The sequence below is a fragment of the Fusarium vanettenii genome (assembly GCF_000151355.1).
Source record: "Fusarium vanettenii 77-13-4 chromosome 6 genomic scaffold NECHAsca_20_chr6_4_0, whole genome shotgun sequence".
Lineage (NCBI taxonomy): Eukaryota > Fungi > Ascomycota > Sordariomycetes > Hypocreales > Nectriaceae > Fusarium > Fusarium vanettenii.
Window position 1 is genome coordinate 452,018 of NW_003315865.1, and position 26,182 is coordinate 478,199.

Sequence of the window (26,182 nt, forward strand, 5' to 3'; positions counted from 1 at the left end):
AGAGACAAACTTTACCATTCTGCAGGTCATTTTTTTTTAACCTCTTTGCGTGCATACGCATTATTCCGTTTCAAACAGACAGAGGCTTTCGTCGTGAGCTCTAGCTCGCCTCTCCCGCGCCGCCGCCGTCTCCTTTCTTTAATTGCCCCGTGAGAGCGACGTCAACCTTGCAACATCCTCCTCCCCCCCGACCCGACTCGACCATCTCGAACCTCGCCTCGTCCGCATTCCCTTGCCGAATGGCCGCTGGTCCTCCTTGCGCTCCCTCATGAGCTCCCTCAAATTCGTCGTGTCCTCGCTCGAGGCCATCGCCTCGTCCAAGGATGCCCAGCGCAACAAGCAGCTGGCCGATTCCACCACAAAGGCCCTCGATGCCATCAAGGAGCAGGACCAGCTCCCCGACCCCGAGATAGTCTTTGCTCCTCTGCAGCTGGCCTCGCGATCTACCAATGTTCAGCTTACCACGACTGCCCTCGACTGCATCGGAAAGCTTATTTCTTACTCATACTTCTCCGTCCCGGGCAGCCCTCCCGAGGGAACCGAAGAGGGCGCCGAACCTGCTCCCCCCCTGATCGAGCGAGCCATCGATACCATCTGCAACTGTTTCCAGGGCGAGACGACTGCTGTCGAGATTCAGCTACAGATTGTCAAGTCCCTGCTTGCCGCTGTCCTCAATGACAAGATTGTCGTCCATGGCGCTGGCCTCCTCAAGGCCGTGCGCCAAGTCTACAATGTCTTTTTGCTGTCGCGGAGCACCGCCAACCAGCAGGTTGCACAGGGTACCTTGACGCAGATGGTCGGTACCGTCTTTGAGCGTGTCAAGACGAGATTGCACATGAAGGAGGCCCGTCTGAACCTCGAGAACCTAAAGCATGGCTCTAGCAATGTCACCTTTGACCAGGCCGACTCGACCAACGGCGCCCACGATGGCCATGACCGCGACGACTCGCCCGCTACACCCGAGACTGCTTCCGCCTCTGTAGAGCCTTCGGAGAGCGCTGTTAAGCTCACCCTGAAGGATCTCGAGCATCGCAAGAGCTTTGACGACTCGAATCTTGGAGATGGACCTACCATGGTTACCCGGCTGAAGCATCATAAGGAGACAGATGCTTCAACCTCTGACCACACGGGACACGACTCTGGGTCAGTAGAGGATGGCGAGGTGCTGGACGCCGAGGATGAGGTCTACATCCGCGATGCTTACCTCGTCTTCCGATCCTTCTGCAACCTGTCCACCAAGGTTCTCCCGCCCGATCAGCTCTACGATGTCCGCGGCCAGCCGATGCGCTCCAAGCTCATCTCCCTCCACCTCATCCACACCCTCCTCAACAACAACATTGCCGTCTTCACTTCGCCCTTGTGTACGATTAAGAATTCTAAAAGCAACGAACCCACGAGTTTCCTTCAAGCCATCAAGTTCTACCTCTGTCTCAGCATCACTCGCAATGGCGCGAGCTCGGTCGACAGGATATTTAATGTCAGCTGCGAGATCTTTTGGTTGATGCTCAAGTATATGCGAGCCGACTTCAAGGTATGTTTTTGACTCAGGCGCACAAATTGCAAGTAACTTACACACATGACAGAAAGAAATCGAGGTTTTCCTCAACGAGATCTATCTCGCCCTCCTGGCCCGAAAGACAGCCCCCCTATCTCAAAAGCTTCAGTTCGTCACTGTGCTTAACCGACTCTGCGCCGACCCCAAGGCCTTGGTCGAAATCTACCTTAATTACGACTGCGATCAGACCGTCGACAACATTTATCAGACGATCATCGAGGATTTGTCCAAGTTCTCCACCACCCCTATCACTATCACGACTATCCACGAGCAAGTGTATGAAGAGATGCGAGCAAAGACGAACCCTGCGAGTGAGTGGCAGCTCAAGGCGACTCTGCCGCCTCCTTTGACTGTTGCCCACATCGCACCGCACCAGGAGCCTGAGCCCGACTACCCCAAGGAATACGCCATTAAGCGACTATCAATTGAGGCATTGGTTGAGACTCTTCGGTCCTTGGTGAACTGGTCGGCACCGATCCGGGGCGATGCCGAACCCGCACGGAACGAAAATACCGACAACAAGGCATCGTTGGATTACATCAGACCGTCTATCGACCCTAGCATCAACGATAGCTCCTCCCGTATTGAGACGCCTCTTCCACCATCTACTCCCATACTCGAGGATGACCCCGATCAGCTGGAGAAGGAAAAGGCAAGGAAGACGGCCTTGACAAATGCCATCAGGCAGTTCAACTTCAAGCCGAAGAAGGGAATCAAGCTGTTGCTCCGTGATGGTTTCATCGCAAGTGAAACCCCCAAGGACATTGCCGAGTTCTTGTTGAAGGAAGACAAGCTCGACAAGGCCCAGATTGGCGAGTACCTGGGTGAGGGTGACCAGTTCAACATTGACACCATGCATGCCTTTGTCGACACAATGGAGTTTGCTAAGCGACGCTTTGTCGATGCCCTGCGCCAGTTCCTCCAGTCCTTCCGTCTGCCAGGTGAAGCACAGAAGATTGATCGCTTCATGCTCAAGTTTGCCGAGCGTTATGTCCTGGGCAACCCCAACGCCTTTGCCAACGCCGATACTGCCTATGTCCTTGCCTATTCGGTCATTCTCCTGAACACTGATCTCCACAGTGTCAAGGTTGCCAAGCGCATGAGCAAGGAGGAGTTTATCAAGAACAATCGCGGTATTAACGACAACGCCGATTTGCCCGATGACTACCTCCTAGGCATCTACGATGAGATTGCAGCCAACGAGATTGTGCTCAAGAGTGAGCGCGATGCGGCGGCGGCTGCTGGCAATGCCCCAGCTCCATCTGTTGGTATTGCTGCGGGTCTTGGTCAGGCTCTGTCCAATGTTGGCCGAGATCTGCAAAGAGAAGCATATGTGCAGCAGTCGGAGGAGATTGCCTTGCGCTCTGAGCAACTGTTCAAGAACTTGTTCAAGAGCCAGCGCCGGAACGCCACCAAGAGTGGCCCGAAGTACATCGAAGCAACCTCATTCAAGCATGTTGGACCCATGTTTGACGTGACCTGGATGTCCATCTTCTGGACCCTCTCAAGCCAGATTCAGAAGTCTCACAACCTCGAGGTCAACAAGTTGTGCCTGGAGGGAATGAAGCTGGCTACCAAGATTGCCTGCCTCTTTGACCTTTCCACTCCCAGAGAGGCGTTCATGTCTGCCTTGAAGAACGCCACCAACTTGAACAACCCGCAGGAAATCCTGGCCAAGAACATTGAGGCTCTCAAGGTCATCCTCGAGCTGGGTCAGACAGAGGGTAATGTTCTTAAAGATTCTTGGAAGGACATTTTGATGTGTATTAGCCAGTTGGATCGACTGCAGCTTATTTCAGGGGGTGTGGACGAGAGTGCTGTTCCTGATGTATCCAAGGCTCGTTTCTTGCCTCCGCAAAGGACAGAAACTTCAGACTCTCGTTCTTCGACCCAGTCCAAGCGGCCTCGGCAAAGGTCAGGCACCGCCGGATCCAAGGGCTTCTCAACCGAGATTGCGCTTGAGAGTCGCTCAGATGAAGTGATTCGCAGCGTTGACCGCATCTTTACCAACACGGCAAACCTCACTGGTGAGGCCATGGTTCAGTTCGCCAAGGCTTTGACTGAGGTCAGCTGGGATGAGATCAAGGTTTCAGGGTCCAACGACTCACCTCGAACATATAGCTTGCAGAAGATTGTCGAGATCAGCTACTACAACATGGATCGTGTGAGGTTCGAATGGAGCAATATCTGGGACGTTTTTGGCGAGCACTTCAACCGAGTGGGATGTCATAACAACATGAACATTGTCTTCTTTGCCCTCGACTCGCTGCGACAGCTGTCGATGCGCTTCATGGAGATTGAAGAGCTGGCGGGGTTCAAGTTCCAAAAGGACTTTTTGAAGCCCTTTGAGCATGTGCTTGCCAACTCGCACAATGTCACGGTCAAGGACATGGTTCTACGATGTCTGATTCAGATGATCCAGGCCAGGGGAGATAACATCCGCTCAGGCTGGAGGACCATGTTTGGTGTCTTTACGGTGGCGGCCCGTGAGCCATACGAGAGCATCGTCAACCTGGCATACGAGAACGTCAACCAAGTGTACAAGACCAAGTTTGGTGTTGTCATCTCTCAAGGCGCGTTTACCGACCTCATTGTGTGCTTGACCGAGTTCTCCAAGAACCTCAAGTTCCAGAAGAAGAGTCTGGCAGCCCTGGAGCTGCTCAAGTCTCTGATTCCTGCCATGCTCAGGACACCCGAGTGCCCGTTGTCGCAAAAGTACAACAAGACGGCCGCTCCAGAGGGAGCCCCCAAGTCACCTGAGATCAAGCGATCCCGATCAAATACATCGGTTGAGGAGGGCTACTGGTTCCCTGTACTCTTCGCCTTCCACGACGTCCTGATGACGGGCGAGGACCTGGAGGTGCGTTCAAACGCTCTCGAGTACTTCTTTGAGACTTTGCTCAGATATGGCGGTGACTTCCCATCCGAATTCTGGGATATCCTGTGGCGACAGCAACTCTACCCCATCTTCATGGTGTTGAGATCTCGACCAGAGATGTCCAACGTTCTCAACCATGAGGAACTTTCAGTTTGGTTGTCGACCACTATGATTCAAGCGCTCCGAAACATGATCACCTTGTTCACGCATTACTTTGATGCCTTGGAGTATATGTTGGACAGGTTCTTGGAGCTTCTGGCGCTCTGCATCTGCCAAGAGAACGACACTATCTCCCGGATTGGAAGCAACTGCCTGCAGCAGCTGATCTTGAAGAATGTCACCAAGTTCAAGCCTCAGCACTGGAATAAGCTTGTTGGTGCCTTCTGTGAGCTGTTTGAGCGAACAACGGCGTATCAGCTATTCACCGCCACAGCAATCAACTCAACGGCGTCGATAGAGCCCCCACCCAATGGGCTCGATTTCTCCAGCACTCCTCAAACCGATGTTCCAGTGGATGAGAAGTCGCTCAAGATTAACGGCACCGAGGAGGCCGACGATGAATCGGCCGCGCCTCCGTTGTCTCCCGGACATGCCGAGGAGGACTTGCGCACGCCGACAGCAGAGAACCACCAAGCTCCATTGGAAGAGTTCAAGCCATCATCAAACCTTCAGCAACAGCCGATTGTTGTGACGGCAGCTCGGCGACGATTCTTCAACCGAATCATCTCCCGCTGCGTTCTTCAGCTCCTCATGATCGAGACAGTCAATGAGTTGTTTAGCAACGACACCGTCTACACACATATCCCATCGGCTGAGCTCCTGCGACTGATGGCACTGCTCAAGCGATCCTTCCAGTTCGCTCGCCGCTTCAACGAAGATAAGGAGCTCCGAATGAGGCTGTGGCGAGAGGGTTTTATGAAGCAGCCCCCCAACCTTCTGAAGCAGGAGAGCGGGTCTGCTGCCACATACATCTCGATCCTCTTCCGCATGTTTGCGGATAACGCACCGGAGCGACTGGAGAGCCGGCCTGACGTTGAGGCTGCTCTGGTACCTCTATGCAAGGACATTGTTCACAGCTACTCTACTTTGGAGGATGAGAGCCAGCATCGCAACATCATTGCCTGGCGGCCGGTTGTGGTTGATGTTTTGGAGGGATTTGCGACGTTCCCCGAGGACGCCTTCAAGACACACATCCCCGACTTTTACCCTTTGGCGATCGACTTGCTCATCAAGGACCTCACTCCTGACTTGCGAGCGGCACTTTTGGTAGTGCTGCGCCGAGTCGGGGTGGTTGGTCTCGGAATCGAGAGCATGTCTCGAGCTGGTGACGATCGACGAGATAGCGTTGTGAGCCGGACTACGGAGGGCACAATTGCAGATCATGAGGCGGACGCACGGAGGATGCTGTAGGAGCGAGTCCCTCGGCGGCTGCTGACTGTGAAGGGGCGCGGGGCGTTGGATGGAATATTAGAGAATGTTGATTTTTGATGGCATTTATCTAGATAACCCGAGACGGCGGTAGGCCGGTCTGGGGGGGTTTTGTAGTATGACTTATACCGGATGTGACAATATATGCATGTTTTATGTGGTTGAGTTTTAAAGATGAATACCTGTATCTTTTCCGTTCCGTGTCTAATCATGCCGTTTTCTTGGGTATCATACAACTTGGTTCTCTCAGGCTTTAGTCAAGTACCTGGCTGATATACCTAGCCAAAGACACTGCTTCCTCCTCGACTGTCCGATCAGGAAGTCCTCTTAGGGAGGTCTTGAGTTGATCATCGCGATCAGCAGCCGTCCTGACCAGATCACGTACAACCTTGTCCTTGTCTGTCGAGTTGCCCGCGACCCGCATGATGCTTATAAACGTTTCGTAAAAGTCGATGAGACTCAAGTGCATGAGTATGTCGGTGGTGTCAACCATGGTCAACGCAGCCCACTGCAGAAGCCCGTGACCAGCAGGCTCAGAAGCTGCATCAGGCAAAGAGAGAATGTCTGGGAAAGGTGTCGTTGATAGGGCGCGGGGGTTGAGTGCGACCAGACGGGGTAGAATGCGTAGGAGCCGGCCTTGGGCGAGGGTTGCCTGGCGGTCGATAGTTTCAGGTCGACAGAGCGTGGTGACGAGAGTGATGAACTGACGGTCGAGGAAGAGGAGGCGCCAGACACGAGCGTGGCCAGGAACACGGCGCTTGACGAGCTCATTGCCAAAGATGCCGTTGGTCGCAACTGATACGCCGTTCACTCCCTCACCCTCAACGATGACATCGCAGTCTGTCTCTAGAATATCACCCAAAACTCTTCCGGCACGCTCACCAACCCCAACATCTGGGCTGTCGAGCCATCTCCGCACAACCTCTTCAAGAACATCAGGAATGGTACTCAAGATGGCGGCATCACCGGGAGTACGAGCCGCTTTGTGGATGATGGCCAAAGCGAGGAGGTTCGCGCCAGGAAGGGGAGAGCGCAAGGCGGCGAGAAGAGATTGAGGGTCCGCGATGGTGAGGCAGCGGGAGAAATTCAGAGGAGAGAGGAGTTTGATGGCGAGTGAGAGGAGGGGGGTTGGATCTTGAGTTGTCTGCTTGAGGATTGTTGTGAGAGGAGGGAGAAGAGTTGTTAAGAGGGGAGGAATGTTGGATTCTAGCACGAGTTAGCAATTTGGTCGATAGATTAATATGTGTGTTTATTATCAAAGGAATATAAGAGATGGAAGACATACCATTTAGCTGAAGCTCAACATCGTCAAACAACTTGGCGTTGAACGGCGTTGCTGGATCATTCACCAACTCCTCAAGATGCGCCTGCAACTCTTCAAGGCCCGTGACGGGCAAAGTTCCATCCTGCATATCGTACTCAGGCACGAGTCTCTCCGTCATGATTAAAACTCTCTTTTCGATGTTGTATTTGTCAAAAGTCGTGATGTATTCTTTGGTGTTGTTTCTAGGCAGGCAGGGTAGAGAGAGAGCTATGTAAGCTGCAAGTTGACAGGCATACATACATACACTGCGGGGCATTCGTCATGGCGGAGGAAATTCCGCTCTTTCCTCGGCCGGCCCCCGCAAAAAATCCATTCTGCGTCAAACCTTCATACTCAGCGTCGCAACGACAACAACAGCTTACAACGCTCGACATTTCAACTCTGCTACAATCTACAGTTTTCTACGAGCTTGCGCGATCGAATCAAATGTCTCGAGGCGGTCGAGGAGGTGGCCGTGGTGGAAGAGGTGGTGGACGAGGTGGACGACCAAATGTGCCTTGGGATACTGGTGAGGAGCCGGATGCGCGACCCTCAGAGCTGTTTCCTGTGCGTATTGCCTCAATACACCCTTGATATACGATAGAAGAAAGGCGCTTTACTAACACTTGTCAGCCATACGTCGTCCCTACCGCTCGACAACTAGCGACAACCGAACAGTCCGCCGTACAACACCTACTCCTCCTCCGGCGACAGATCCACGGTTCTCCTCTATACACGTCAAAACGCACAGCTATCAACGATCCAACAGTCCCAAGAAAACACTACGGACAAGCCCAAGCAAACGCCCGCTTCGGCGTCAAGAGCAAGGCCTCTCTCGACCCCTTCACCGCGGTCCCCACCTACTCGCACAAGTTTGTCCGCGAGGAGCGCGCCCTGCCCGACTGGTCCAACCGTCCCGTCTGCCGCGAGCTCTTCCCCAGCGAGCTGTACGACACCATCGACGCGGCTGCGACCACGGGAGGTGTTGGTGGTAAGGGCTTTAAGCGCCGGAAGCTTGAGCTCAGCAACATCAGCGCGCTACCCAGCGCTGAAGAGGCGTTTGGTCTAGCTGGTGACGGTGAAGATGAGATGCAGGGAAAGAACTTGTTAGAGCGTCTACAGGCTCTTAAAGAGGAAGAAGGCGACGAGATTGCTGATCTGGAGGATGAAGAGGCTGCGGATGAGGATGATCAAGATGAGGTGTACGACGATGAAGATGCAGGCGACTACGATGCAGAAAACTACTTTGATAACGGCGACGAGTTTGGAGACGACTATGGAGATGACGGCGATGGAGAAGGGACGTTTTAAAAGAGGCCAAAGGACAAAAAAGATAAAAAGCGACGGTTTTTGTATAGGTACTTACTTATCACGGCATTCAATCGGTTTGATACCCATGCCCCGCGATCCATTCAATGGGCGCGAGAGGCAGAAGAATAATGAGAGTTTTCATCACAGTATGGCCACTGATAGCTTCAAGACAGGAGGATGACTGATCTTCAATGGTAAATTGTCCAATTTGTGCTCACCCTACTCCCAGTCTTTCAAAACCTGTCAAGTTTTTGTCTTGTATATTCGTACATGTCATAAAGACGCCTCCTTCAAGAATCTTGCTACAATCCATACACGCGGCCTCTATAACCGATCCCCCTTGTTCTCGAAACCGAGCTCTCACGATACCCAATATATTGATTGATTGATATTACCTCCCAACAATCTCTATCCACATTCCCTCCTTCTCCTGTCCGCTTAGGCATTGATGCTCAGACCATACACTCCGCTGTCCACAATACCCGCTTGAAGTCGGGACAGTCGCTCTCGCGTGTCGGCAATCTGCCCAGCCTGGTAAATAATGGCATTACCCGTATCCCGCAGTGCCAGGAGCACCTCGTTTAGCTTGTCCTGCACCACGATGCTCGTGGTGCTACGATCGCGTAGGGAGCGGATCTGCTCGTACAGACCGTTCTCGACGCCGGGCATATCACGCTCGATACTGCCGCGGTACTCGTCGAGGCGGGCCTTTGACTTTTCTATGTCGTCGCAGATGCGGTTGAAGTAGGTGATGAGATCCTGCGCATCTGCGTGCGTTGACGCGGCGTCGCCTCCGTTCGAGCTGGCCGTTGGGGCCTGGCTGGCAAACAAGCCCGTCTGGTGGTAGTGCGCTGGCAGCTTGAGGTTGTCGGCGCCGCGGAAGCACAGTCGGGCATCGGCTGCATTCTTCCGTGTCTGGTCATGCAGATTCTTGACGGTGTTGACGTCGTTGTTGAGGGCCGCATCGACGATACGGAACTTGGACTCGACAAAGCTGACATCTCGGCCTAGCTGTTCAATATCCTTCTCGTGCTGTGGCATGAACTCTCCAATTTCGTCCCGCATCTTGATCACCCTCTGGATGCCCTTGTCCAGCAGCGCAATCTCATCTTGTACCGGCTTGGCCAGGTCGTCGAAGCGTGTTCGATGGCGGATGTTGTCGTAGTTGATCTGGACGGCTGATACCTGAGCCGTCGACTGCCCGAATGGGTTTGCGTTTCTGTCATGGGTCAGCAAGACTGCCTGTATCTCAAAGGGAAACAAACTTACTGTCCTGTTGTAGTCTGCTGAGCAGGCGCAGCACCTCCAAAGAGACTTGCTCCCGCTGGCTTCTGGCCAAAGAGACTTGTTGTGCCTGTGGCGGGTGCCGCCTGAGCAGTAGCAGTGTTTCCAAACAGACCGCCTCCTGCTGGCTTCTGACCCGTAGGAGTTGGTGTGCCTAGTGAAGTGGCTGTGGTCGTCGCGGACAAGAGACCTCCTGCTGGGGCCTGTTGTGTTGCTGCGGGAGTGTTGCCAAAGAGACCAGTTCCAGTCATCGCAGGCTTCGCAGCTGTGTTGCCAAACAGGCCTCCCGTTGTTGTCGTGGTCGCTGCAGGGGTAGTTCCAAAGAGACCGCCCACTGTAGGCGCAGTAGTCGCTGCTTGGGTGTTTCCAAACAGGCCGCCGCCAGTTGAAGCTGTAGTGCTTGCTGCTCCGCCGAAAAGACCCGTCCCCGTCTTTTGCGCGCCGCCGCCAAAGAGACTTCCCGCCGTCGCCATGGTGCTTGCTCCGGCTGGCGCTGTCGTTGTGTTGTTGGGGGTATTCGCAGCTGAACCGAACAGAGTGCCGGCAGCTGAAGGCTTCGAAGCGGTGGCGCCGCTGTAGACAAGAGGAAAAGCGCACCGGTCAGCAAAAGTGAAGGATGGTTGAGGTCTTGAGTCGGTCGCTGGATGGATGTGGATGCTTTGTTTGGTTTGGTGTGGAGCTTACAAGGCGTTGGCCGCGCCGGTGTTGATGGTTAGACCGCCTGCTGGGCCGCTTGCTGAACGGGTCAATGACATGCTCAGGGCAACAGAATAGGCTCCTTGAGCAAGCGCGACGCTGTCTCGGAGGTTGGATTCACGCGAAACGACACGACCGAGTTGCGAGGCTGCGACAGGGTAAAATGTTCCAAGCTTGAGAGGCCTAGCGAAAGCTGTTTGGGTCTGGATTGGCGCTTGGACCAGTTGGGCCTAAGGTGAGCGTCGGTCAGTCTCGGTCAGTACCTGCAGCGACGGTGAAAGAGCAGGCCGGAGAAATGTCGGCGCGCTTACAGCTCATGGTCCTCGAGAGCTTGGAGCTTGACGTCCTTGTACATATACATCCAGCTTGCAATCACTCTTTTCTTTCACCACCCACTTTACGAAACAGTCTCAATTTCTCGTCTTAACGGTCGCCAACATGGATATCGACGAGGACGATGATCTCTACGTGCCTGAGGAGCCCAAGGCCCAGGGCGCAACCCCAGACGACAAGCCCAAGGCAGATGATCTTGAAGAAGGCGAAGAGGAAGATGAGGGTGCGGCCATGGACGAGGATGATGACGACTCAGTGGGTAACCTACGGTTATTTCTCATACGCGCTCTCTAACACGATTGCAGGATATTGATATCATCACCGAACGAAAAGATGGCTCCAAACCAGCTCCTCCCTCGTACGTGAAACTTTGAATGCGCCGGGGAGCAGTACTAACCGCTCGACCACGTGAATAGTCAATCCAAATATAGCGATATTCGAAACATCCCTCAAAGATCAGCCTCGAATGACTCGCCGACACAATCAGCACCTGTCAAGAAGGAAGGCGAGTCACGACAATCCAGTTCGGTCAACGTTGCTGCACCCAGCGCCGACAAGACTTCTGCGGCTGCCTCAAAATCCACGATAGACGTCAACGCGATTCCTGTTCACGCTGCTTCAGGGAAGCCCATTACACAAGTCAACATTGACGAAGGTTGGTTGAAGCCCTCCTTGGCTCCATGTCCAAGACTAACATGACGCGAAAAAGATCTCCCAGAAAACGACAAGCCGTGGCGCAAGCCTGGTACGGACATTAGCGACTACTTCAACTACGGCTTCGACGAGTTTACGTGGGCACTCTATGCCGCCAAGCAAGAAGCAGTTCGAGGCGAATTTGGCGCCGATGTCTTTGCCCAGAACAATAAGAAGATGATGGACGAGTTCAACATGATGATGATGGGTGGTATGGCAATGCCGGGCGGTGCTGGCGGTGGCAATTCGGCTGCTGGTATGCCCGGGATGGACGGCATGCCCCCTGAGATGCAGGCAATGATGCAGCAAATGATGGCCTCGGGCATGGATCCAAGTCAGATGGATCCCAGCCAGATGAACGCCATGTTTGCCGGTATGCAAAATGCTGGTGGTGCTGGAGGACAAGGCAGCCAAGGAGGGCAGGGAGGCAACTTTGGAGGTGGCTTCGGCGGGAACCAGAGCAACTTTGGATACGAACAGAACATGTCGGGTGGAGGAGGAGGTGGAGGACGGGGAGGATTCGGCGGAGGTCGTGGACGTCGTGGAAGGTGGTGATCATTGTCATTGCAATCGTAACAATATGGACTTTGTCGATTTACGGATTGGGGAAACCTGGCGTTGGGGCTTGTCGCCGATACATAGGCATGGGACGATGATAGAATGGTCATTAAGGGCCTAACTAACTCGAGTGAGAATATCACTGAGCTACAGACTTGAATGGTCGTCTCTAAAACAGCTTTCTGCCTTGACCTTATTCTCCTAGTCCAATCTGACCTCTACAACTTTGGCTGGCTCAGTCTTGCCATCTACAGGAGTCGCATTGCCTCCAGCTGTAGCAACATAGAGCACCTTTTCTCCTTCGCCAAACACACACGCCGTTGATCCCGCAAGTGTCATAGCCTTTGCCTCTCCTGCGACTGTCACCACGCCTCCTCCACCTGGTGGAATCCGCGCCACGGTGTTTGTGACATTGGTGCACACGTAGACAGTTCCATCTTGTGCCACGATGAGGTCATCAGGGACGACTCCTGAAGCAAGCGTCTCCACGGGACCTGCAGGCTTTAGTTCTTGTGTGACGGGCATGCGGTACACCGAGTACCGGGTCGTAGTGGTGTAGTAAACGTGGATCTGCTCGGTCGTGCGATGGACTTTGAGGCCGTTGATGCCAACTTGAAAGGGTGCACCGGCAGGTATCTCCATAGTCTCATCTTCTAGTGCAATATTGTACGTGCCAGATGTGACGTCGAGCCTGTACACCTTGCCCTTCAAACAATCTGTAACAAGGGCCGTATTCTCATCCCACGTTGCCATGCCATTGATCATGGCAATCTCAGGTATGTCGGTCACTTTGGTAACCTTGGGCTCCTGACCCGTCAAGTCTGCGAGCCACACACTGAAACTACCTGCCTTGGCTCCTGTGCCGCCCGCCATGTCGTAGATGCCAGCGCCGATGGCAAACACATCTGGACGCAGGGCGCAGATACCGGTGAGTGCCTGCGAAGGGACATCTTTGGAGAGTGGAATTCGAAACAAGGAAGAGCCGGAGGAAGTGGCAGGATCAATGGCCCAGACTTCAGGGACGTCGAGACGTGTTGCCAAGATGGTGCCGTTGGGTCGGATGCAAATGTTCTCGAACCATGTTGGCTGCGAGGAAAGCTGAAAGAGGGTTTTTATCGAGGCCATGATGAGATTGTCGATGCTTACGCGTCTTGTAGACTGGGCGAGAGGTCATCTGAAACCAAAAGCAGCGTCATGGTGGGAGTCTTTTATACATGACTACTTCCTTCATTAGGGCGCTTACATGCCTTAGCTTAGTCGTCTTCCTAAGGAGCCGATGTCAGCATCTTACAGAGTTGGCCAGGATCTACTCAGTAGCCGCCAATAGCATTTCTAGCATCCACCATGAATCGTCACATCTTCGATATGTAAGTTGGCAGGTTTTGCCGAAATCGTCACTAAGATCGACCCCGGAGGCAAGGCCCACAACTCCGACAAGTCTGCCGGATGTGTGGGGCAGTTTACGGAGCTGAGGCCGATTGGTAAGGCCGGGAGCCGCGGAAGTCCAGGGACTCTCCGGCTAAAGGAAAAGCTATACACTGTACGTATAAGCCATACTGATATGTGCTATGCGGGTTCTATACCAGTGATTAAGCATTGTTTCAGGAATCTCATCACGTCCACGGGAAATATCTGAGGCAGGCAGCACTTCGCCCACCGATTCGGTGGAAACAGTTCAAGAAAGTACATATTAGTCGTTTTAATGTTTTCATGACAGCTTTCTCTCATTCGGGCATCTTTTCTTTATCTATAGATTGCTTTATATGGCAAACCATGAAATACGTACCCCAAGATTGCAAGCACAATCATGTAGTGACCGCGATAGCTCAGGGCCAGTTACTCCTAGTAACCTCGGAAATCTCAGCCAACAGCTTATGAAGCTCCTTCAGCTCAAAGTTCTCCTCACACCACTTTTCAAACTCTTTCCCGTCAAATCCAGCCTGTCCGACCTCGTACTCAACCACTCCGTCACTAAAGACGCAAGCATACGAATCCGCATCGAGCAGGTTCAGAGCAAGACCACTAATCCGGACGCCATCCTCTTGAGCCTGTTGAAGTGCCCTCTCTAGAGCAGCATACCGGCCTCGGAGATCGAAGCGGAAGCTGCCGTCGCGGTATTGGACCACCCATGAGCCCTCAGCTCCAAGCCAGAGACCCTGAGCGCCAGATTGCGCAGCGCCTGGCGTCACCTGAAGAGCATCGCGGACCGTCTCAGCAGGAAGATTCCACTTCTCTTCATCGTTCACGGTACGGATGTAAAACGTGCCGTTGGGCCCGAAGCATAAAAAGGCTGGGCGCTCGACTTGGTGGTCATCGCAGAAGTCGGTAATTTCTTCGTAGTCTTCCAAGTCACTGCTGTCTAACAAAGAATGAGCACAAGACTATATCTAATAGGGGGTAAAGGGGAAACTCACTCATGGCAGCAACCTCTCCTTCGCGGATACGCCTGCAGCGAAAATACCGCTCACTAGGTCCAAGCACGATGTACTCAGTGTTATACGCCCCATGCACATGATCAAAGTCCAGTTCATTATTTTCATCAACAGCTTTGGGGACTCGGCTGAGAGAGCAAGTCAGGAACAAACCGCTTACATCATACATTGCAGGATTCTTACCCATAGCTTCTAAAGCGTCCGCTGAAGAAATAACTGTCCCCGCAGAGACTCAGATTAGAAGGTTCGTGGGAATAGTCCTCTTCGCATGGAGGCGCGATTCTGGTCATCGCGCAAGGGAGGTTCAAGTTGGACGTCATGTTGAAAAACAGGGATTCTTTCTCGAGGTTTGTAGTACACGTCAACTTTGCTTGTCAAGTTTGTTTTTTTCTGAGAAGATGTTTCCCCAAGGAAACTCCACCTACTCTTATATCAAATCTAAAGCAGTGAGCTGACGTCCTCTAGACACTGTACAAGTCTATCGCGGTCAATCACGTTTCATGAGGCTGAGCCGTCGCCTTGAACAAGTCACAATGGTATCACAGGGGGTTCGTCAGACACGGCTGAGTTAAAGGACCGACTCGAGTGGTGATGGAGGTTCGTCACTTGAACGGAGATTTTGCAAACTCGTGGGACAGATGCTGCACATTGTCCTCCCTGAATAGCGACTTTAAGGGAAGCGACGGCAAGTCACAACAACAATCAGAAAGTAAAGTGAAACAATGTTTGCCTATGGAAACAAGATCCATTCCATTCTGGGAGGGTATCAATCCGGTCTCGCTTTCTCCCTCTAGCTACTTGTAGTACACATCTATCTCTCTTCATTATGAGCCTGTAGCTCTCAAACCATCTTGATCCTCATTATCATGACCAAATTCAGCAACAGTCAAAAACTCCAGGTAACTGTGTCCGTCGGTTTTTCAAACAGTCTGTCCCCCCAATATAAGTGAATAAAACAACCAAAGTACAGAAATCACGCCAATCCCTTGCCGTAGATAACCACTCGTCTAGGTTGGGATAAACTTCTGAGAGTCCTTTTCTTGCTGCTCAAACGACTGAGAAAAGGCAGCCAGGCCAGCAACGATACCAGCAGCCATGAAGCAAACTGAAATGATGGACCAGATGACGCCCCAGCACTGAGAAGAGCCGCCGTACCTCTTGGCGAAAACGCTGGCGTCGGAAGAGTTTACTTTACGCAGGATCAGATCGTCGCAGATATCCCACACGCTGTAGAGCGACGACATGACGCCGATAAAGAGCACGACGAAGCGGAGAGCCTGAGCGTGTGAAATGAACCAACAAGCGATGAGGAGGCCGACGGCGAGCAGAATGGTAAGGATCGTCAGCCAGTCTCGCTTACCCCACCACAGGGTCAGGAGAAAACAGACGCCCAGGACGATGCTGGCGACTTTGCTAGCGACGATGTTGAAGCCGCAAAAGATCAGGAGAGCTCCGATGATGGAAGAGCCTAGATAGCCGGCTGGTAGAGTGATGGCGCTCTTGCCGCCAATCATGTGCGTGACACCTCCTTCGTTGGGGTCGAGGCTGATGGACTTGACCTTGCCTCCAGTAAGCACAGCCGTGATGGCATGACCAAATTCGTGAAAGGCGATGACCAGCATCTACACAGAGTCAGCTACATCTTCCATCAACTAATAACCGTGGGAGAGTATACCTTGAAGGGCCAGAGAACCATGCGGACATAGGGAACGTTCCATAGAATCGCAATGACGACCACGTAGACGGCGATGATGCCCAGCGTCACCTGCTGCGTGTGCGTAGGGCTTGAGAGATCACGCCGTAGCAGGCTGTTGGCGACGCCATGGCCGATGCCGTAGGGCTCACTAGACGGTGCGGGAGCCATATGTGTGTGTTTCTTTTCTTTGAGCCTTGTCTGTTTACTCTGTTGCGGGGGAGATGCGCCCTTGAGGTGTTCAATGTAAACAAGGTCTAAACAGGGTCGCTATAAACGAGAGAAACGATTAATAGGTTGAACAAATCGAGAATGATGCAGAGTCTGAAAAGACAAGTTTGTTTGTAGATGTAGGATTTTACTTCCCCCTCCATCACGCGCGAGCGCCTCGTAATCCTTTCCTCCTCTTGCCAAGATTGCTTGGAGGTTGACGCGGCACTCGAAAAGAGGCGGAGCTGAAACAGCGCCTCACTCGAGTGTGGCTGGAAAGTAACGGCTCCCACGCTGTAATTGGTCGGATATTAATAGGGCTGGGGTTTTCGGCCAGCCCCTGCCAATCATGCCTTTGTTGAAGCTGGGCGACGTCATCCTCCGCGCCTCGGACAGTTTCTTCACCCTCGGACAGGAACGCTCGAGTTTGTTGATCAAGGGTCCATCCATCAATGGTTCTTTAGAAGTTTTGTTTCTTCTTTTGCAGACACCATCTTGAACCATAATTTATTTTCCTTCCGTGAGCCAATCATTCACTGCCTAATGGACTCTCAACTGTGAGAACTATCCAAATGCAGAACAACTCCGTGACATTGTTCCTGAGCATCATGAATCTTATCAATGTCACTTTGATCATTCCCTGACCATCCTCATCCTGGTCACCGTCTTTCTCACTCGGCACTTGAGCCGAAAATCCACATTCAAACGCCCAAAATGCACCGGAACGGCTCCCGTTCAACATCACAATAGTAGACCTCTTGTTCACTTTGCAAACGCCAGTCATCACGGTCGCAAAGTCAATATTGTCAACGCTATTCATATCACCAACAACATAGTAAACCATCGTCTGCCTTGGACACGAAAAGAAGCCATCATGAAGGCTCCAATTCTTCTGGGCAGCCCCCATGACTTATCTCGTGTCCTTCTCCAACAATCCCAGTTCTGTGGATCCGAAAACCACCCCCCCTCGACAGGATTTGCAAATCCTCAATCCTCATGATACACGACCCCTTGGCCCTTGAGTCGCATTGATAAGATAAAACCTAGCCCAAGGAAAGGGCCCGGGTAATTATAAATGGCCATCTCCTCCGCCGCGCCCCAGATCCCACCCCTGGAGCCCTCGTCCCCAATCCTCCATCGAACCCGAGCCGCACTCGCCGCCATCATGCCAGCCGACTTTGACAAGCAGAGCTACTGGCACAAGCGCTTCGCTTCCGAAAAGGCCTTTGAGTGGCTCCTCAAGTCGGCCGACTTCATGCCGCTAGTCGAGCCGGTCCTCCAACGGTTGGACCCGGCCACCGCCCGGATCCTCCACATCGGCTTTGGCACCAGCGACCTTCAAAACCACTTCCGGGCCCGGGGCTTCCGCAACCTCCTTAATGTCGACTACGAGCCTCTCGCCATTGACCGCGGCCGCGAACTTGAGACGCAGGCATTTGGAGATGTGCAAATGCGTTACGAGGTTCAAGATGCTACACAGCTCGATCTAAAAGAAAAGTTTGATCTCATCGTTGACAAGAGCACCGTTGACGCGATTTCATGCGCCGGCGAGACCCCGCTACGCCGTATGGCCGCCGGCATCCGGAATTGTCTTGCCGATGGCGGTGTATGGGTTTCCCTCAGCTACTCTTCCTCGCGCTTCGACCTTGATGACCTACCCTTTGATATCGAGGTCCTTGCCAAGGTTCCCACACCCAAGCTACTACCACATGATCCGGACCTATACTACTGGTGCTATCTCCTCCGGCCGAAGCGAGACACACCCTTCGACTCCCCCGCCGCAATGGACGACAATCCCGCCGGGGAAGGCTAATGCGCCGGCGCGCGATGCATGCAAGTCGGGCATTTATCAAGGGTGTATTATACACACCAAAGGGATGCAATGGAAACACTGATCCCTGTTCACGACCCCCCCCGATTTCTCGGTTCGGTTCGCCTCTGGACAATCAAACTTGACGAATTTGCGAGATGGGTCAAAGCGTTTGGGTCGTCTCGTCTCGGCTTGCCGTAGGATTCAAAGCCACGCCAAGGAGCTTTAAATCCTACAAAGTAACCCTATGCCCGAATTTAGCTTGACATTTCTCAACACATGAACCTCATGTGGACGCCAAGACGAGACAAAAGCATTTAGAGGGCGAATATAGTTGGAGGATCACTTGACGGAGTCTGGTAAATAAAAGGGAACATTTATTTTGGTGATTACCATACCATGTCCATATTGAACGCCGTGGTTTATATCCCTTCCATGCCTGTCATGCTGGATGTCCTGTGATTTCCTTCCCTTCCTTCATAAGTACCATTTTCGTGATTACCGCATTACCATAACGCCAAACATGCCAAAAATTCACTATGAGCTCGACGGCCACGATCTGGGTTGTTCTCGCGACGGCCAGGTATCCATCTCAAGCGTCGACGCCCCGCTGTCGGTGTCTTTGTGTCGTTTCCCGCCACTAAAAGTGCCCGCTTCGATGTCGATATGGTCGTCTTGAATCCTCACCCCTTTACTCCCTCGCTGGAGGTTGTCCGTCCAGGTCCTACTGGCCTTTTTGGGACTCGTGATGACCGTTACTACTCCTCCTTGAGCGGTGCCAGGCGGGTAAGCGTGCGAGCCTGTCTTGTTGTAGTAACTGCTGCTCTTTGACCGAAACATGCTCCTGAAGAGTGGACGCAATGCTGGCACGCTACCACAGATGACGCCCAAGTTTGCCTCTACGGCGGTCCAGATCCAAAGATAGAAGCCCTCCCAGGTAACATCGTAGGTCTCGTCCGTCACGTAGTGTGTCCAGTATGCGCGCATCGAGGCCGCGAAGACGACAACAAGGCCAAGTGAGAAAACCACAATGAGGGCGATGCGTTGCGAAAGTGGTAGCTTCAACTTGAAGAGTGTTGGTAGAGGGATAGCGCAGACGAGCAGGTCGGTAACAACTGTCGTAATAGCTTGGCTCCTATAAGGGGTCAATGACAAGTCAAGCAAGGGGTTATTGGGAAACCTACAGCACACTAGGACCTTCTGCAGAGCAGCTATCACCGCCTGTCAAGCTCCAATAAGCAGACATTGGCCTGCAACGGTCAGTGATTAAGTCTCTACTGAACAGCTGGACGTGTATCCAACATACCGACATTGTGTCCAAAGCACAATAAGAAAGATAAAAATCAAGGCGGTAACCAAGCTGATCGATGCATAGGTTACGCGTCGAAGCCATGAGTGAGCCGGAGCGATTCGGAGATAGGAAACGAGGATCGAGTTCTTTGCGAGACCGGAAGAGAACAGAAAGAGTGTCTGGGCGGCGATGGACACCTGTCGACCTTTGACAGCTTGGGACTCTTTCAGATCCCACACATGAATGTTCCACCCATACATCTGGGCCGCCAGTATCACACAGACTGTAACTCCAATGCCGAAAACCTAACCCGCAGTGTTAGCAGGGGGGGCGACGATCACCATGCACATGCTCGTTGGACGAGCCGAGGTACAAATCTGGGGAAGATTCTTACCATGGCAGCCAACATGAGCCAGTCGTCGAGGCCACTTTTGTTGACCTTGAATATCCGGACGTAGAGTCGAGCCAGGAGAGTGAGAACAGCGACCGACATGATGGATACCTCGACAATGAGCAGAGCTGGCCCACGGTGATCCGGGTTGTCGTAGTTTGGGTGAGGCCATGTGGCCATCACCTCTGGAGGTGGGTTACGCATGGTGATGAGACGCTCAAGTGAGCATCAAGAAACCAGATCTCTAAAACAGTAGAAGTAGAGCAGAGACCGGCGGCAGCGGGGGTGGGAGCTGCAGAAGTATCATTATAACGACAGTGAGTCGGTCTCCATCTTCGCCTCCACGCCGACCCGCCTCCACGACCGGGCTGGGAAACAGGAGCTAGGCTAGGGCATGGCATCCCAAGATTCTCAGTCGACGGGGCCACGTCTGCAAACCATCCATCCATGGATGCGCGTCTGGGTTTATGGGGAGTCAGTTCGAGATGCCCAGTGTCGCATGACGGTGGGCTCTGCTAGGCTCGGCTTGGCTTGGGTGATGGCTTACAGAACCACGACTAGAAGGACGCCATCGGTGGTCGATGAAACGGTGGAGATCCAGGGCCCCAGGACAAGGGACCACTAAGACTAGTGGCCGAGCACATCGGAGGCATTAACTCGATCCATGATGTTGATTGCCGACTCGAGGCTATGTGGCCGGGCAGCTTCACGGAGCATGTCCGAACAAGGTTTGGTCCGGAGGAGTCCAAGGGCCCGAGGGAGGGGGCGGGGGGCTCCGCGCCTTTCGAGATGGATGGCGATTTTCAAAGAGCGATCCGAGGCCGGGGTGTCATGAGCATGAGAGGCAGGGCAGAGTGCAGACTGGGGTGAGGTTGCAGAAGGCGATGGGTCCTGCAAGACGAGACTCGGTTGGTATCAGGGCGTAACTGGCTGAGAAGCTTCGACGCTGATGGAGACGAAAAGGACCGAAGACGTGTTGTAAGCCATGACTTGACACTTGATGAACCAACCAGACGCCATAAACAGCTATTTGCTGGTTCAAGATGGCCCTGCAGATAAAAATTCGAAGCCAGGATATCCTCACTTCTTTGGCCGCCGGCCCAGCCCGTGCTGCGGATTAAAGTGCTGCTCAGACAAAAGCAGTCGAGATCAACTCCAAGACAAGAAAGCACATGGTCCATGTCAAAGCACACACCATAGCTTGCTTCAGGACATCTCTCGGCAAATGTCGTATATCCAGACACGAATGCATCTGGCTCAACCAGGCAAACAGGCACAAGGACCATCACACGCCACCGTACGATTCACACAAAAGATGACGGGCATCAGGGCCGTGCCGCCCCAGGGGAAGGGAAAAAACAGTCGCCTCAGGGGCGCCTCTGTTGGTGCTGCCGATCATTCGTCCGGATGAGGGCCGGGCCTCGTGGCTTTTTTTAAGGTGACCCTGTCCTTTCGAGAAGTCGTGTGTCGAGGTTTCCAGGACGGTGGTTTGTTTCTCGGCCGTGTGGACCTGAAGAGCAAACAGGTCCGGGCGAGGAGTTGAATAGTTTGCAAGAGCGACGGGCCTGTGCTCCGATAGTGTCAGGAATCACGTACGGCAAGACAAGAATGTTGGACCATGATCATGGCATCGCTAAACTCGAAGCTTGGTCTGAAGGGAAATTACTTGTTGGTATATCGAGATGCAAGAGAATGGACGGATCCATCATGATATCCGGGCTGGGAGTTGAACCTGAGGCACACCCTGAGGCACCAAAGCTCGGGTTTGGAAAGAGCAACGCACGGTCATGGGCCACAACTGAGGTTATCCGTAATGGAAACACTTGTTCCTTCCAACTTGAGCACAAGTCTGGTTGGTGCAAGTGCAAGCGCGAGCCCAAAACTTGAAGGGCACTTGCCTAAACAGGCAGGCATCCAGGTTTTCACATGGAAGTTTTTAAAACGCATTCTTTTTGCTGCAAGGGGAAGGCGCCCTTTTTTTCTTTTCTTTTTGACAAGACAAGGATCATGTCGCGCAATGTTACCCCAAGATTCATTTTTACTTTTTTTTTCTGGTAATTTTTACTGTCACTCGCTGCAAATGACTCGAATAAAACATTCCGGAGTGGCACAAAAAAGACCCTGCACTGGGATATGAATCCTGAGATCTCTGGCCTCGGGACTGTCAGCTTAACTAGGATGGTGATAATTCCGCGGGTCCCGAGTAAAAATTCTGACATTCAAGGATGCTATGTGGCAATTCCGAAAGATTTGTGAATCTTATATCCGAAAATGTCTTGTTACTGCGCTTCCAAGCTTTTCAGAAACTCGTAAATGTGGTCCATTTGCTCGGGCACCTTGAACCAATGACCCTCTTGCTCTGCGCCTGTGTACTCTCGCCATTCAACACTGCACCCAACTCGACTCAAGATGCGCGCTGCTTGTCGTCCTAAGTCGACGTCGACATAAGCATCGTCAACGCCATGTCCCATGAGAACAGGGATGGTCGACTGTCGCTGAGAAAGTGACTTCATCATGTTTTCCACAAACTCAGAGCCGTGATGATCCCCGTCAAGCATCTTCTCAGCATCATCTCCAAGCGGCATCCATGTGCTGCTCCCCACAAACCCACCCAGCCATTTCCCCGGATCATCATCACCATTCCCTTCGCCCATCAATGACAGCAACGTCCACATGCCAACCGCTCCCCCTTGACTTATGCCCCCCAGAATCACCTTGCCGTACCCCAATCTCGTCCTCTCCTCCTGCAGAATACCTCTCACATGTGTGACCGCCTCTTTCAGCCCCTCGGAATCCCCAGCACCATCCCTGCCGTCCCTCAACTCAAACCACATTGGCATAAACTCTTTAAACACTTCGCTCCAGACTTGCCTTGCAGCGGGGAAAACCCACCGCCAGCCCGGTAACGCCTCCTGCAACGACCGCCCATCTGATAGGCGAGATGAGTCCATCAACTCCTCCGCAAACTCCTCCGCGTCACTGCCTCTGCCATGCAGCAAGACTATCGTATGCATATGAGGATAGTCGGGATGGTGGTCTAGCACATGCGCCGGTCCGTATCCCTGCGTCGAGTTCGACGGCGTCGTAGCCGGGCCTGGGACCGAGCGGAAGCCGGTTGCTTCGGGCTGGTCTAGTTGATGATCGTCATCTGTCATGTCGGTTGCTCGGGTGGCGCTTTCACGGGCCAAAATGAAGGCCGCTTCTTCGGCAATGCCAGTCTTTGCTTGGTTAGTGTCAAAGTGATGAAAACCCCTGGTTGTGCAGATGAAGAAGCCCTCCATGTTAGTCATCCATAATGAACAAGACAACCTACCCTGACCACAGAAGTTCAGATTACTTTTCAATAGCACGAATTCACAATGAGGCACAGTAAATCTACCGTAATAATATTACGAGATTAAACACTACCTAATAAGCCACTAACGTTACCCAACCACGGTGCAAAGCCGCGCTCAACCATGACTCTTACGGTATTCAAATTCCCAAACGCCCCAGGAAACCTCAACTGCGTATGCAGTTCCTCTCACTAAAAACATCTAATCAAGAATCAGTTGTAGACAACATCGTGAATCGACATCATCGGCCTTCAAGTCGAGTTGCTGCTCTCCACGTTGCTTGGCTTGACCTCTATCTCCGTCTCTGTCGCAGTTGTTTCCAATCGGTATAGTGCTGGCATGGAATCGGGATTGCGGCCCATGATCTTCTTTGTGTACCAGCCCAGTCGCTTAACATAGTACTTAGCATGGTCTCGGTTGCGCATGCTGAAGACAAAGTCCAACTCCTCCAGTGACAGAGCCTTGGTTTCCGGAAGGAGGAAGTATGCAAACACCAACCCGAACATGTTCCATGACGCATACCAGAAGAAGGCGCCCGATGTTGTAAAGGCAGCCTCCATAGAAGGCCACGTGAAACTGAGGAGAAAGTTAAAGGCCCACGTAATAGATGTGGCCGAAGCCATACCCAGAGCTCGGATGTGCAGCGGGAATGCTTCCGCGCTGTACGTGAATGGAACCGGACCAAGGCCGGGGGAGTACACAGCCATAAACAAGTAGATACCAGTCGCAAGAAGCGCCAAGCGAACAGGTCCCTCCGGAAGATAAAAGTTTGCGCCAGTCCAGAACAGACATATGCTCATGAGAGGGAACGTCGACAGGAGAAGGTTTCGGCGGCCGAAGGTGTCGATTGTCCAGATTGCCGGCAACGCAAAGAGCCAGTTGATGGCACCGCCGCCGAACGAGATCAGTAGAGCCTGCGACTGTGTGTATCCTGCATCCTTAAAGATCTTGGTGCTGTAGTACGCAATCACGTTGACTAGGATCATGTTAGCCCATCTCACTACTCATCGGGGTTTAGGAGGTACATACCACCACAGAACTGCTGCATCAGCATACAAAACCAGGAAGACTGAGCAGCTCGCCAGTTTCTCCTGATACTGAAGAACTCCTTGAATATGTTGTGGCCTTCCTTAGAGCGCTCCTCAACCTGCAGAAACTTCCACGCAAGGTACATGTCGCGAGCAGCCTGCAAATCATACTTGCGGAGTCTTCTAAGCGAGTTATAAGCCTCAACAAAGTTTCCTTTATCCATGTACCAACGAGGACTCTCAGGGAGGAGGTAAACAAGGGATCCCACGATCAGCGGGGGAAGGGATGTCGACCCAATCATCCATCGCCAGGGGGCGAACTCGTTGGGATACTTCAGGTTCTGGAAAGCGATCGAGACAGCAAATCCCAGCATGATGCCAAATGCTGTCCACATTTGCCACATCATTGTCAAGGCTCCACGGATATTCTTGGGGGCGCATTCGGCAGCATAGACGGGGGTGGTGCTTGACTTGGCACCGACAGCGAGACCGAGCGTGAAGCGAGCGAGAAGGAAGCAAAGCCATGTGTTGGCAGCGGCCTGCCAGATACCGGTGATGAAGGCGAAGAGACAAGAGAAGGCGATGGTACCACGGCGTCCAAACCATTTGTTCAGGGGGGCATTGAGCCAGCACCCGATGAGTGCGGCCGAAGCATAGGGGGCACCGTTGGTCAGGCCGATCAACGCGTATCTGGTGATCTTAAACTCGGCAAAGTAGAAGCTCTAGAGTCATGTTAGCAAAAGATATCGTTTTCAGTCAGGGCCAGCTTAATCTTCATACCTGAGCGCCGTTGATGACCGTCTGGTCCATGCCCTGCACAATAGCGCATCCTGCACACAGAGCACAAAGAAAGTAGAGCATCTTGGGCTGAGCTTTCCAGCGGTGTGTCTCCTCATAGCGGAGCATCTCCTTGTCCTCCTCGCTCAAAGCGTCGATTGACTCGAACCCTTGTGGTACGTTGATAACCTTGGCCAGAAGGGCTGCTTTGCGGAAAACATCAACGTGCTCGAGTAGACCCTTTTGCAAACATAGGCCGCTAGCATCGGCAATGAGTTCTTCTTCGGTCATATCGGCCAACGGGTTCTGAAGGACAGTCGTGGGCGCATCGCTAACCGGCTCGTTGGTGTTGTTGTGGAGGGACTCGCGGGGGGCATCCTTTCGGCCTGCCCAGTGGTAGCTTAAGCTGGGGTTATTATCACCAGGGCCTGTTTGGCCAGGTTCTGTGCTTTGCGACATGGTCTGGAGTCAGAAGATGTCGTTTGGGATGTAGAAAGTGTGCTTGATCTGACACTGTTGATTGACGACGCGATACTTAGACAAGGTGATTGAGTCTGGGGCGAGCAGGGATTATATAGAAAATACTAGGCAAATAGAAACAAAAAGGTTTTCGGCATGGGCGACGAGAAACGATGAAATAAACTCTCGTTGTGCTGCGTAGCGAGGATGCGAGGCGTCAAAGTCTCTCGACGCAGACGTGTGCAAGAGGAGTTTGAATCATGTTGAAGAATCGATGATCGAGATCCATCGCAGCTTCCTATATCGTGTGTTCAAATTGTTGGGTATCTCCTTCCTGTTGCGATAGTTGAAGGTGAATCACGAGGCAGTGCGAAGGGACACCATGCCTGAGGAGTGACCAGAATCTCACGATACCCTCATGGATGGGCACCTACCAAACCGACACCCTCTGCAGTGAGGCATTTTGATACAGTCAACAGCCAAGAGCAGAAAACATATCCAGGTCCAACAACGTCATCCCGTAACCGGGAGGTTTTCTGAGGCTGCAGCCTGACGTGAAGAGTGGTCTCTGAGTGCGGGTTAACTCCAGACAAGCGCATTATTGACTTACAACTCGGCACCCCATGGGGAAAGAGGCCGACAAGGTTCACTTGGTGTATGCAGTATATGAGTTTCGATGTGGGGGTTCCTTGATCAAGCGCACATGCTTTACCCCCA

The 26,182-nt window shown here is 52.8% G+C and overlaps 12 protein-coding genes across 12 annotated transcripts; 4 read left to right on the forward strand and 8 right to left on the reverse strand.

Annotated features, from left to right (window-relative positions):
• Positions 1-268: 268 nt before the first annotated feature.
• NECHADRAFT_70109 (uncharacterized protein) lies at positions 269-6,031 on the forward strand (the record flags this gene model as incomplete). The annotated part of the gene is made up of 2 exons (XM_003044647.1): positions 269-1,477; positions 1,584-6,031. 2 exons carry the CDS (start codon positions 269-271, stop codon positions 5,841-5,843), a joined length of 5,469 nt encoding a protein of 1,822 aa, XP_003044693.1. The 3' UTR covers positions 5,844-6,031.
• On the reverse strand, positions 6,032-7,273 carry NECHADRAFT_70112 (uncharacterized protein; the record flags this gene model as incomplete). The annotated part of the gene is made up of 2 exons (XM_003045053.1): positions 6,032-7,067; positions 7,147-7,273. 2 exons carry the CDS (start codon positions 7,271-7,273, stop codon positions 6,115-6,117), a joined length of 1,080 nt encoding a protein of 359 aa, XP_003045099.1. The 3' UTR covers positions 6,032-6,114.
• Positions 7,274-7,530: 257 nt separating this feature from the next.
• Positions 7,531-8,612, forward strand: NECHADRAFT_100852 (uncharacterized protein). Its single transcript, XM_003044648.1, has 2 exons — positions 7,531-7,731; positions 7,798-8,612. Exons 1-2 carry the CDS (start codon positions 7,612-7,614, stop codon positions 8,473-8,475), a joined length of 798 nt encoding a protein of 265 aa, XP_003044694.1. The 5' UTR covers positions 7,531-7,611; the 3' UTR covers positions 8,476-8,612.
• A 46-nt stretch (positions 8,613-8,658) lies between these two features.
• NECHADRAFT_61860 (uncharacterized protein) lies at positions 8,659-10,217 on the reverse strand. The gene is made up of 3 exons (XM_003045054.1): positions 10,095-10,217; positions 9,745-10,016; positions 8,659-9,694 (listed from the first exon to the last, which is right to left on the reverse strand). The coding sequence occupies exons 2-3, from the start codon at positions 10,008-10,010 to the stop codon at positions 8,914-8,916; spliced, it is 1,047 nt and encodes a 348-aa protein (XP_003045100.1). The 5' UTR covers positions 10,011-10,016; positions 10,095-10,217; the 3' UTR covers positions 8,659-8,913.
• A 676-nt stretch (positions 10,218-10,893) lies between these two features.
• Positions 10,894-12,036, forward strand: NECHADRAFT_81518 (uncharacterized protein; the record flags this gene model as incomplete). The annotated part of the gene is made up of 4 exons (XM_003044649.1): positions 10,894-11,043; positions 11,094-11,146; positions 11,205-11,443; positions 11,507-12,036. 4 exons carry the CDS (start codon positions 10,894-10,896, stop codon positions 12,034-12,036), a joined length of 972 nt encoding a protein of 323 aa, XP_003044695.1.
• Positions 12,037-12,257: 221 nt separating this feature from the next.
• Positions 12,258-13,164, reverse strand: NECHADRAFT_94325 (uncharacterized protein; the record flags this gene model as incomplete). The annotated part of the gene is made up of 2 exons (XM_003045055.1): positions 12,258-12,287; positions 12,331-13,164. 2 exons carry the CDS (start codon positions 13,162-13,164, stop codon positions 12,258-12,260), a joined length of 864 nt encoding a protein of 287 aa, XP_003045101.1.
• A 701-nt stretch (positions 13,165-13,865) lies between these two features.
• On the reverse strand, positions 13,866-14,761 carry NECHADRAFT_44229 (uncharacterized protein; the record flags this gene model as incomplete). The annotated part of the gene is made up of 3 exons (XM_003045056.1): positions 13,866-14,420; positions 14,467-14,599; positions 14,655-14,761. 3 exons carry the CDS (start codon positions 14,759-14,761, stop codon positions 13,866-13,868), a joined length of 795 nt encoding a protein of 264 aa, XP_003045102.1.
• A 421-nt stretch (positions 14,762-15,182) lies between these two features.
• Positions 15,183-16,507, reverse strand: NECHADRAFT_70119 (uncharacterized protein). The gene is made up of 2 exons (XM_003045057.1): positions 16,147-16,507; positions 15,183-16,093 (listed from the first exon to the last, which is right to left on the reverse strand). The coding sequence occupies exons 1-2, from the start codon at positions 16,333-16,335 to the stop codon at positions 15,479-15,481; spliced, it is 804 nt and encodes a 267-aa protein (XP_003045103.1). The 5' UTR covers positions 16,336-16,507; the 3' UTR covers positions 15,183-15,478.
• A 1,032-nt stretch (positions 16,508-17,539) lies between these two features.
• On the forward strand, positions 17,540-18,576 carry NECHADRAFT_70122 (uncharacterized protein; the record flags this gene model as incomplete). Its single annotated transcript, XM_003044650.1, has 1 exon — positions 17,540-18,576. One exon carries the CDS (start codon positions 17,540-17,542, stop codon positions 18,185-18,187), a length of 648 nt encoding a protein of 215 aa, XP_003044696.1. The 3' UTR covers positions 18,188-18,576.
• A 145-nt stretch (positions 18,577-18,721) lies between these two features.
• On the reverse strand, positions 18,722-20,070 carry NECHADRAFT_42835 (uncharacterized protein; the record flags this gene model as incomplete). Its single annotated transcript, XM_003045058.1, has 4 exons — positions 18,722-19,319; positions 19,369-19,434; positions 19,491-19,780; positions 19,870-20,070. 4 exons carry the CDS (start codon positions 20,068-20,070, stop codon positions 18,722-18,724), a joined length of 1,155 nt encoding a protein of 384 aa, XP_003045104.1.
• A 2,075-nt stretch (positions 20,071-22,145) lies between these two features.
• Positions 22,146-22,880, reverse strand: NECHADRAFT_94329 (uncharacterized protein; the record flags this gene model as incomplete). The annotated part of the gene is made up of 1 exon (XM_003045059.1): positions 22,146-22,880. The coding sequence occupies one exon, from the start codon at positions 22,878-22,880 to the stop codon at positions 22,146-22,148; it is 735 nt and encodes a 244-aa protein (XP_003045105.1).
• Positions 22,881-23,452: 572 nt separating this feature from the next.
• On the reverse strand, positions 23,453-25,465 carry NECHADRAFT_43621 (uncharacterized protein; the record flags this gene model as incomplete). The annotated part of the gene is made up of 3 exons (XM_003045060.1): positions 23,453-24,177; positions 24,231-24,951; positions 25,010-25,465. 3 exons carry the CDS (start codon positions 25,463-25,465, stop codon positions 23,453-23,455), a joined length of 1,902 nt encoding a protein of 633 aa, XP_003045106.1.
• Positions 25,466-26,182: the final 717 nt, after the last annotated feature.

Bases quoted from the DNA above. Each gene is read 5' to 3' on its own strand.
- NECHADRAFT_70119 (XM_003045057.1), bottom strand. From the start codon at position 16,335: ATGGCTCCCGCACCGTCTAGTGAGCCCTACGGCATCGGCCATGGCGTC. The intron at 16,094-16,146 runs GTATACTCTCCC...GACTCTGTGTAG, and splicing joins TGGTTCTCTGGCCCTTCAAG to ATGCTGGTCATCGCCTTTCA.
- NECHADRAFT_100852 (XM_003044648.1), top strand. From the start codon at position 7,612: ATGTCTCGAGGCGGTCGAGGAGGTGGCCGTGGTGGAAGAGGTGGTGGA. The intron at 7,732-7,797 runs GTGCGTATTGCC...AACACTTGTCAG, and splicing joins GACCCTCAGAGCTGTTTCCT to CCATACGTCGTCCCTACCGC.
- NECHADRAFT_61860 (XM_003045054.1), bottom strand. From the start codon at position 10,010: ATGACTGGAACTGGTCTCTTTGGCAACACTCCCGCAGCAACACAACAG. The intron at 9,695-9,744 runs GTAAGTTTGTTT...GACCCATGACAG, and splicing joins CAGCAGACTACAACAGGACA to AAACGCAAACCCATTCGGGC.